Source organism: Diaporthe amygdali (genome assembly GCF_026229845.1).
Source record: "Diaporthe amygdali strain CAA958 chromosome Unknown NODE_4_length_2575358_cov_65_588622, whole genome shotgun sequence".
Lineage (NCBI taxonomy): Eukaryota > Fungi > Ascomycota > Sordariomycetes > Diaporthales > Diaporthaceae > Diaporthe > Diaporthe amygdali.
This window is the reverse complement of record NW_026517024.1, coordinates 882,993-893,146: the sequence shown is the minus strand read 5'-3', so window position 1 is coordinate 893,146 and position 10,154 is coordinate 882,993. Positions and strand designations below refer to the sequence as shown.

The 10,154-nt window shown below is 54.8% G+C and overlaps 2 protein-coding genes across 2 annotated transcripts; one reads left to right on the top strand and one right to left on the bottom strand.

Moving 5' to 3' along the window:
- Positions 1–336: 336 nt before the first annotated feature.
- On the top strand, positions 337–5,725 carry J7T55_008458 (RecQ helicase MUSN; the record flags this gene model as incomplete). Its single annotated transcript, XM_053138778.1, has 3 exons — positions 337–402; positions 475–4,473; positions 4,529–5,725. 3 exons carry the CDS (start codon positions 337–339, stop codon positions 5,723–5,725), a joined length of 5,262 nt encoding a protein of 1,753 aa, XP_052997734.1.
- A 1,111-nt stretch (positions 5,726–6,836) lies between these two features.
- J7T55_008457 (uncharacterized protein) lies at positions 6,837–8,708 on the bottom strand (the record flags this gene model as incomplete). Its single annotated transcript, XM_053138777.1, has 1 exon — positions 6,837–8,708. One exon carries the CDS (start codon positions 8,706–8,708, stop codon positions 6,837–6,839), a length of 1,872 nt encoding a protein of 623 aa, XP_052997733.1.
- Positions 8,709–10,154: the final 1,446 nt, after the last annotated feature.

Genomic DNA, 10,154 nt, shown 5'->3' with positions numbered 1-10,154 from the left:
CCTGTAAGGTCTGCTCATATCCTTGGTGTGAAGTTAATGGGTGTCACGTGCGACGCGTATCCTGGTCGCGTCCCGGGCTGCTCTTGCCGTCGCGTCCGCGGTTGTTTGCGGTTCCACTCCACCTAAGTGCAGCAGGGGTGGGGGGTTCCTAGTGCCACAGTGAGCGCGACACGCTTTACGCGACCTTGGAATCGACTTCGAGGAATCAATTGAGAACCTATTTGGGAAGTTATCGATTCGACACAGTACACGAGACGGTATACACAACAGCACTTTCCAACCGGAGGTCCCAATGACAGCTGCAATGCTTCGGATCTTCAGGTCCAATCCGGATCTATGACTAAAAACAACCTCAAAGACCACCTTGCTTGGTTGTTGGGCAACCTTCAGCTCTCCAACCCTGTTGGTCCGTCTTTCCCGACCGTCCATGAAGGCTTCGAAAACGCACGAAGCTTTGACTCCCTCTCTTCGCAGCCCACTGCCGGAGAAGCCAGCGCAAGGCTGCGCACCCCGACCCCGACCGCGTCTTCGTCCAGGACAGTCCCAGCACCACAAATCGACCTGACTATAGATGACGACTCGCTTGCAGAAATATCGCTGGAGGATCTCACGACCGGACACAGGCAAGAGCAGGGTATGGCGAGGCTCAATACAAAGTCGACGAGGAAGCCATCTCTCGTCTCAAAGCAAGAGCAGCTCCCGACTCCGGCAGCATCTACGACCGGGGGTGGAAGATTGCATCAGGCATACACCGCGTCTCTCAACAAGGATGACCGTCAGAAGGCACCGACCACCGCGAAGCGGCCAAGCATGAGCACGGCTCAGTCGTCGACCAGCAGGCTTAGTAGACCTACAGCACGGGATGTGACGCAGGAGATCCCTGAGGAGGACGACGATGGATTTCATGACCTAACAAGAGTTGACACCGCCAATCCGGATGCGACAGATTCCACTGTCTGTACCTTTGGGGAGCCTGTTCTACTCTGGACGGAAGATCATGCCCTGAGGCCTGAACCGCTGCTTACACCCCGCGGTAAGAAGAGGAAAAGCGGCGAGATAACCAAGGCCTCACCGAAGAGGACGGAGGCCGTCAAAGCTGAGGACGACGAATATCCGGATATTGCCGACTTCCTGGATGATGACATGATGACCCCGGCAATGGTTAAGCGTCGTACTGCTGGGTTTCAATCAGCCAAGAGGAGCCCACCCAAGCTCCAACTCGACGCCCCAGATGCTACAATTCTCACGCAGCGGACGGTCACGCAGACTGTGAGCACAACAGAGACGAGGTTACACAGACCTTCTAGCAGTGTAGGGCAAACACCAAGTCGGACCGGTTCACGAAACATTGCCAAATCCGAGTCTCCGTCCAAAGTTGGTTCTGTGGATCCATCCTCGCGATCAGCCACGCGGTCAAAGGCACATAGTCCCGAGAAGACAGATCCGAAGCGCCGTCCGCAAAGCCCTGTGGGCAAGGATGAAGAATGGTCGGATGACGCTGACTTTACGTGGAGTCCAAGTCCTCGAGTTTCCCGCCGGCGCGGAGGCGGAGATATTATCATGGACTCTGATGACGAATTCCAGACGCCTCCGTCACACAAATCTCCTGATGCGGCTCTTGTCACAGGTACAGAAGGCTCTGATTCTGAGCAGGAGATCCCAAATCGAGCAACAGAGAAAGAATCCAACAAAACTGGCCCTAAGTTATCATCCGAGCGACAGTCGCTTTCATCAGTGCTTGAAAATCAGGTCGTCCCTAGAAGCTCGGCATCTTTGGTTCAGCCCGATGACATGGATATCGATGATCTCGTTGAGCAGCAGAAACCAACAAGCATCGCAGCGGAGGGTGCGACACTCATCATGGATATGTTCCTGGAGAAACCGCACATCCTCATTCGTCTTACAAGATTGGTCAACGAAAAGCTGGCAAAAAATTCATCCGAGTTTGCAAGGTCGCTCCGCGAAAAATGGCCTCCAGAGCGAAAATTGCAAGTCAAGAAAGAGAAAGAGCCCCTTGTGAAGGAAAAGAAAGCATTATCAGATCTGAAGGCTTCTCATGAGGCTCATAAACACCTCATAGGACAAAAGGAAGATCTTGTAACTCAGATTGAGATGGCATACGATGCTGACGAAGACACGACCGAGACCGAGGCCCGCGTAGAGGAAATGGACAGAGAGATTGAGCAGAGCGAGCAAGGCTTGAAGCAAGCGCTCGTGACTGCAGGCATTACCAAGCCTGACATGTTTCACGATTTACCAGACTTGCCACTCGAAGAGCCTGAGCCATCTAATCCATCTGCCAAGGCGAGTTCAGCCATGGCCACACCGTCGTCGTCGAGGGATATTACTCTGATACCGGAGTGTCTCTCTCAAGTCGTCAAAAAAACCCAAGCACTCGCAACAGCCCCAAGACAACAGCCACGTGTTGTGAGCCGCGAAGGGCGCTCAGAGGTAGTCAAGCCGCCTGTGCCTCACTTTCCGCAGCAAGTACCATCATCGTCACGAAACTTGGGAGGTAGCAGTGTTCCAAAGCATATCCACGCACCACAAGATGATCTGGACATGGAAGATTTACTTGATGACGATGAGGACCTTTGGGTGCAGCCATTTCGGCCACATGCCAGGTCTCACGTACCATCTTCAGCCAGAAGTACTGCAGCATTGAAGTCCAGAAGCCCAGCGAAATTAAAACCTCGCCGTCAAGAGAACCACAGCGATTACGGCGATGGTGACGATGATCTTGCAGCCATGTTGGCAATGGCTGAAGAGGCCGAAGACTTCGAGCAGGGTCAATCTTCGGTAGAGAGTCGGAGCAATCTTCGGTCTCGATCAATTCTGTCGGAGACTTCTGGCAATGCAATTTCCACAGCAAGAATCAAAGCTACATCTAAAAAGCCTGTCAAGCAGGTGCCAAAACCCAAGATACCTCAGGAGTTGTTGAAATTTCCCTGGTCCAGCGACCTCCTGAGGGCCTTCAAGGACAGGTTTCGTCTGGAAGGCTTTAGGCACAACCAACTTGAGGCTATCAATGCCACTCTAGATGGAAAGGACGCATTTGTTCTTATGCCAACAGGTGGTGGAAAGTCTTTATGCTACCAATTGCCTGCTGTCATCAACAGTGGCAAAACTCGAGGTGTGACCATCGTCGTTACCCCTTTGCTCAGTCTGATGCAAGACCAGGTTGATCACTTGACGGCTCGAGGCATTGTGGCAAAAGCTTTCAGCGGTGATACAGACAGGCGAGAGAAAGATGATATCTTGCAGAGCTTTAAGCTAAGAAACCCGGAGCATCATGTCCAGCTTCTATATGTCACTCCTGAAATGATCAACAAGAGCACGGCGTTCACCAACGGCTTGATGACTTTGTGGAGAAACAAGAAGCTGGCTCGTCTAGTCATTGATGAAGCACATTGTGTCAGTCAATGGGGCCACGACTTCAGGCCAGATTACAAAATGCTCGGCGAGGTTCGACGCAACTACCCGGGTGTACCAGTCATGGCTTTGACAGCCACGGCAACCAACAATGTCATTGTCGACATCAAACATAACCTTGATATGGAGGGTTGCACAGTCTTCTCGCAAAGTTTCAACCGCCCGAATCTCTATTACGAAATTCGGCCCAAAGAGAAACAGCCCGTTGAACGCATTGCTGATATTATCATCGAAAGGTTTCCTGGCAAGACTGGCATTGTCTACACACTCTCGAGGAAGCAGACGGAGAACATCGCCAAGAAGCTGACAGAACGCGGCATCAGGGCAGAGCACTACCATGCGGCCTTGCAAACAGAGGAAAAGACCCAGGTGCAGCGAGACTGGCAGAGTGGTCGGGTCAAGGTGGTCGTCGCCACCATCGCTTTTGGTATGGGCATCGACAAGCCCGACGTACGCTTTGTCATACATCATTACCTCCCAAAGAGCTTGGAAGGCTATTACCAAGAAACCGGCCGAGCAGGCCGTGATGGACTGCCATCGGACTGCATCCTCTTCTTCGGCCACGGCGACATTCACAGCCTCAGGAAAATGATAGATGACGGAGATGGGAATCGCCAGCAGAAGGAGCGGCAAAAGGAAATGCTCAACCGTGTCGTCATGTTTTGTGAGAATTCGCGTGACTGCCGTCGCAGTCAGCTTCTTCACTACTTCGGCGAGTCGTTCTCCCGAGACAAGTGTGAGAAGACATGTGACAACTGCAGAATTGGCGGGACATTCGAGGTTGCAGACAGGACGAAATACGCCGTGGCAGCCTTGGAGGCCGTCATGTATCACACACGTCTGACCTTAAACCAGTGCACTGACGTGCTGAGAGGCACGAAGAAGCCCGACGGGGATGAAGATGCGCAGTCGTTTCATGGCATTGCAAGGCATCTCAAAAAGCCTGAGGTCAGCAGCGTCATCGTCAGATTGGCTGCGGAAGGAGCATTGGATGAAGAGAATCGAGTCGGCGGTGGGGGGATAGCCATCCAATACTTCATTGTAAGTTTCCGTCACAGAGGTATCTACCGTGATAGCCACTGACTCTTCTCTCTAGCTCGGTCGCGAGGCAGCTAGTTTCTTGTCTGGTGGTCGTAAGCTCGAGGTAGTGGTTCGAACCGGCGGCGATAAGAGCGTCGCAGCCAAGGCCACCAAGAAGAAGACCACGAAGAGGAAATCTGCGACAGAAGCGAACGAAGAGCTGGCCCGACCAGCGTCAACATTGGTATCTTCTCCAGTACGTCGTAGTGCTGGAAAAATCAGAAAGGGCAAAGCCGTTGCAAGTTTCTTTGATGATGAGGCCATAGCTGAAGGCGATGAGTCTGATGGCCTGGAGCCTGGAGCGGTTCTCCACTACAATGGCTACGAACAAGACGATTTCTGTGTGCCGGATGACGAAGATGATTACTTTGGGCCAGCTCAAAAGACGGCCACCAGGTCACGGCGACAGCGCACTCTTGATGAACTCGGGCCGCCTATTTCAAAAGCCACAGATCACGATGCACTGGATGATATCCATGAATTCATAGTCGCAGCTTTCCTTGACGATGCCAAGAAATTAGAAGAACAGCTACGTAACAGCAAGGGCTATCGTCGACCGCTCTTCACCGAAATACAACTCCGCCAGATGGCAATCACGTGGACCACGACGGTCGACCAGATGCGCCGCATACCTGGGATCAAAACCGAGAATGTCGACAAGTTCGGCACCAAATTCATTCCTCTTGTCCTACAATTCTACGACAATTACCGCGAAATGATGGGCCAAGACGATGATGGCGCGATGGCCACCATACCTGGCACGGCCGGACCCTCGACATCGCGGCGTCCCACAGAGCCGCAGAGCGACATCATTGACCTGGTCACCGATGATGATGATGACCAAGACGACGACTACGAAGACCCGGGGGTGCCATCCAAGTACTTTGGTGGTCATGATGATCCCATCAAGAGCCAATTGGACAGCTGGACCGACCGTTTCACTGCTACGACGCAGTTCGACGATTCTGGCCCCGCGTCCCGCGGCCGCAGCACTGCGAAGAGGGGCTCGCAGGGAGGCTCCAAGAGGAACTACTTCCGCAAGGGCGGTGCTGGCAGCCGTGGCGGCAGCAGGTCGTACAGCGGTGTGTCCAAGGGCAAAGGCAGGAGGTCTAGCGGTGGGTCGTCAAAGGCGGGTGCGAGTAGAGGTGCTTCCAGACCGGGACGTGGGGGCAGAGGTGGAAGTGGGAGCGGTATTGGTGTAATGCCGTTTTGATTGCAGTCAAACAAGATTATAGGGACTGATTGGTGGAAGGGCTCGGCGATGGAGTATGTATATACGCTGCGGGAATTCCTCGTCATGGCTCACGAGAAGGCGGCCTGGCATCTGTATGCCCAATATATGTGCTATGGCTACGAAACTACATGAAGGGAGCTTGGCTTTGGCAGCGGTAGCGAACAGTTTTAGAGGCACAAAACTCACATACGCATTTGTTCCTGTACCATTATAGAGACATGTCGAGGGAGAGGCACAGCAAACATGAATAAAACCGTTGTCAATCTTGGTAAATACCAATCTTGATGGTATTTTTTTCATTAGACTTGCAGTACACTGCGGGTATATGGTGGGCTGAAGATCCCGGAGGTCCTGTCTGTAAAGTGCCACAAAAGAAAAATAAGACAGACAAGGCTTTTGTTTTTAACTGATGGGTGTTGTTCGTCTACTGCCCTCAGTGAGGCAGGACCTTCCCCTTTTCCTTCTCCGCAATGCTGTCTGTTCTTTCGAGACAACAGTGGTGTTCCGCTATGCAATTTGGTGTTGTTGGTCTTGGGAAACGAATGGAAACAAAATGATGAAGTAAGAAAGATAAAGCCCCAGCATGAATTTTTGCAACCCCATTCGCACTCCACTCCCAAGCCTCCGCGCCATGCTGTCTGTGCCAGAAACAGACAGCCCAAAAGCCAAACGACAAGTCCCTTCATAAGTGAAGCATATTTCGACTGAGGCGTATCCCCATAGGATCCAGATTAAAACAAAATTATATGCAGCGAATGTAAGATAGTGATGTTGTAGGGCCTGACCTCCCAGTATAAATCGTGGGTGCTTCTGCTCGAAGATGATCCGCGTACCGCGTGAAAGTTGACATGAAATAAATATTCCCGCCGCCCGAATTCTTTGGTTGTTGCGATTGCCGAGGTCTCTCCCTGTGCAATGCTTGTTCTGTCGTAGAGCGTCGGCACATGTAGCATTAAAAGCTTTGTATTTTGCCGGAAACGCTCTGCGCGTTGGTAGGAGAAGCGAATGTATGACTGAAAAGAAAAACAAAGGAAGAATGCACGATGGTCGGCGAGCCCATCTGCCGGAGACGGGCTCAGTCCCATCGCCCTTACTCCTCCGTCAGCACCTCGGGCTGCGGAAGCGGCTGCTTCTTCGTGGGCAGCCACGCCGGAGGCCCGACTCTCGTCGGCGGCCGGGACAGGTCGGCCGTGATCTCCTCTCTGACCTTGCGGCACCACGCGAGCACTGCGTCCTCGAACTGGACCCACACGTCGGAGTTGCTGTTGTAGACCACGCCGAGCGCGTCGATCCGGAGCCCCGAGACCTCCCACCGCAGCTCGGCGGCCTTGGCCCAGTAGCGGAGGTTGTCGGCACACCGGTACGGCTTCTGCGTGTCGGTGTGGAAGGTGCCGATAGCGCCGAACCGCCGGCGCGACTTACGCACCGCCGCGTTGTGCAGCTGGACCAGACGCAGCCCGTTCTGCAGGCTCTCCAGGAAGGGGGTGGGGAGCTCCTGTGAGTCCAGGGGCTTGGAGCGGTCGATGGGCACCCATTTGGGCAGCGCGGGGACCTCCATCATGGTGCCATCCGGCGCGGGGGCCTTGGTCGTGTTGGAGGGCCCGTCCAGCATGCTGAGCATAAATGCGTACTCCCTCTGCACTTCGGTGCCCGCGGGCCAGTCCTCGTCCTTGAGCCACGTCCAGCTCGCGCGCTCTTCGGCCTCGGCGGCCTCGACCTCCTCCTCCTCCTTGAGCATCTGGAAAAGCCCGGTTACCCACGTCACCATGATCTCGACCTCGTCGTCGCGCATCCCGCCCTGGAAATCCCGCGTCGCCATGCGCTTGAGCATCTCCATGACGTTGAAGAGCTCCTTCCGCAGCTCCTTCTCCGGCTTGATCGAGTCGAGCCGCTCGGGCGCGTCATGTGAGGTGTAATAGACTTTTGCGGCGCGGATGGCCAGGGTCATGACGTCCAGCACGTGCATGCCTTGAATCTCGAACCAGCCGGGCGCTTGGATCGTTGCCTTGGAAAGCTGGCGTGCATGCGATGGGGGCGTGGGCGAGTCTGTCAGGGAGGTGACGGAAACGTTAGACGTTGCCCGTGACCGGCCTTCCCCTTCGTACGGGTTGACTCTGTTGTTCTTGGCGTGTTCCACTGCCTCGCTTGCCATGGTCAGGGCGGTTCTCAGGTCGGCCTTGAGCTGTCTGATGGATGGCGGCTTGGGTAAGGGCTTCTCCCTTTGCTTGTACGTGCTGGTTGTGGGAGGCAGGACCGTGGGATCTGGCTCCTCCCAATCGTCAAAGTCAAGCTCGCCCTCGTAGTCATCCCCTATGGGGCTGTCGGTCATGTCGACACCGAAATGTGAACCTCCCATGTCCGGGCTCGTGCCCAGGTTCATATAGCTCGATTCTGCATCTGGTGTAGTCACAATCTTAGGGGTGTTGCCAGAGGCCGTTGCGAAATCGAATGAGGCCAGGCTACTAAAGTCAAGGGTTTGGGCCTTTGCTGCTCTGTTCTTGCGGGCCAGCTGGGCACCCTTCCCGTCTAGCAGCCCTGTGCGTGCGAAGTAGTACTGAAGGTGTGCGATGCTCCCGAGACTTAAGACACTGTCCCTGCTCCTCGCCGAAGCTGCGAAGTCGGTGCCCGTGGGCCTCATGTAGCCTCTTTTCCTAGGCACTGGCCGGCCAGCCACGCCGAAGTTCCCTGTGGAGTGCCGCACATTTTCTGTAGGAGCCAGGTTGAGGGCTGGATTTCTGGCAGTAGCGAGGAAACTGGCGGAGGAGTGGCGGCTGGCGGTGGAGCCAGATGAGTCGCTGCCAATTGATGCTCGGGTGGAAGCCGAGCCATACGAGGCAGTAGAAGCCACTGAGACAGACCGTGGTGATATGTCGTCCAGGTCTGCGAGGTCTGCTCCCAGGGCAGCTGTTGGCTTGACACCGGAAGGAGGGGTATGAGATCGTTCGCGGTGGGTAGCGGCCATTTTGGAGGTGGGCGGTCGGGAGTGCAGGCAGGCAAGCTTGGCAATGGATGGGTGGTGGGCGGGTATGTGTTTATTGGTGGTAGGGTGAGCAACGAAGCTAACCACAGTACACAAATGCCGGCGAGGTTGAAGGTCTCACGAGTTTGATCGATGTGCCAGCAAATCCAGAGAAGCAGAAAACTTGAAGAGGGGAAGAAAAAGGACGGGTGTGTGACGTGTTTCGAGGCGCGACCAGTGATTGCTGGCAACGTGACTGACTGGAACTCGGTGCCTCACGAGCCGGGGGGGATAAAGTAAATAAAAAGGGGCCGATTTGCCCAGCAACGAAGTGGCAGACCACAGGCCGAGGAGGACGGCTAGTGCGCAGACAGAGAACCCGCGTAGCAAGCAGCTGCTGATTGTGCGACTCTGTTTCCTGGTAGCTGCGGGTCTGGAATGGACGGGCAATGAATGTCGTGCTGCGAAATTCTAATGGCAATAATAATAATAAGAACAATAAGGAGAGGTGGGAAAGGCAGGTGCAGGTGCAGACGCAGACATGGAGTGAGGCAGGCAGACAGGCAGACAGACAGACAGACAGAAAGACAGGCCAGGCAGTCTCTGAGAAAGTGAAATGGCACCAAGAATTGCTCGTGAGACGAAGCGAGTGTGGAGCATAAACGTCAAGCGTGAGGGGAGGGGGGGAGTTGCTTATTGCAAGGGGGGCCACCAGCACACGCATGGATCCGCAGCAGCCTTTGGGCATTGGTCACGGAGCCATCGGCGAACCCTTCCCTGCGCAGCCAGCCAGTCTGCCAGCCAGCCCTGGAGCAGGTGGATCTGGATGGGGTCGTGATTCAGAGGTCCATGTTCAGATCAATCCAAAACAATCAGGCTTAGAAATCCCCGATTCGGCCGCGCCGCTGATGAAACAGGCCAGGACTGGACAGCACATCGCAGCACCGCACCGTACGGCACGGCAGAGGACACGGGACTGGAGACACCACTGGACACGACAGAATGGGGCCTCAACACAGGACACGTTGTTGTGGACGCGTCGTATCTGGCTGACCTCGTCTCTCTCTCTCTCTTTCTCTCTCTCACCTGGCTTTCTCATGTCTGCTGTTCTCTGTTCTCTCGGGGACGCGGACTCCGGGAGAATCGGCCTGTTGGACTGATCAACTGGCCACCCGACTCCCACGGGCTCCCCGGATAAAACCACCAGTGGCTGTCCTCATCTCTCGACAACGTGGTCGTGTCATGATCCTCTCCAGTCTTGCCTTGATCTCGACAGCCACTGCATAGCTTTAAGGGTTCCCTTGTTGGCCATCTGAGCTCTAGGCTATTGCAACTGCCTGCTCGACTTGTCGGCAGACAGACCGTTTCGCTCTAGGCACGTTCATGTCCAATCGATACCGGAGACACTCACCTGTACCAAGGCAAGCGAGTCAAGGCTGGCCCATGGTA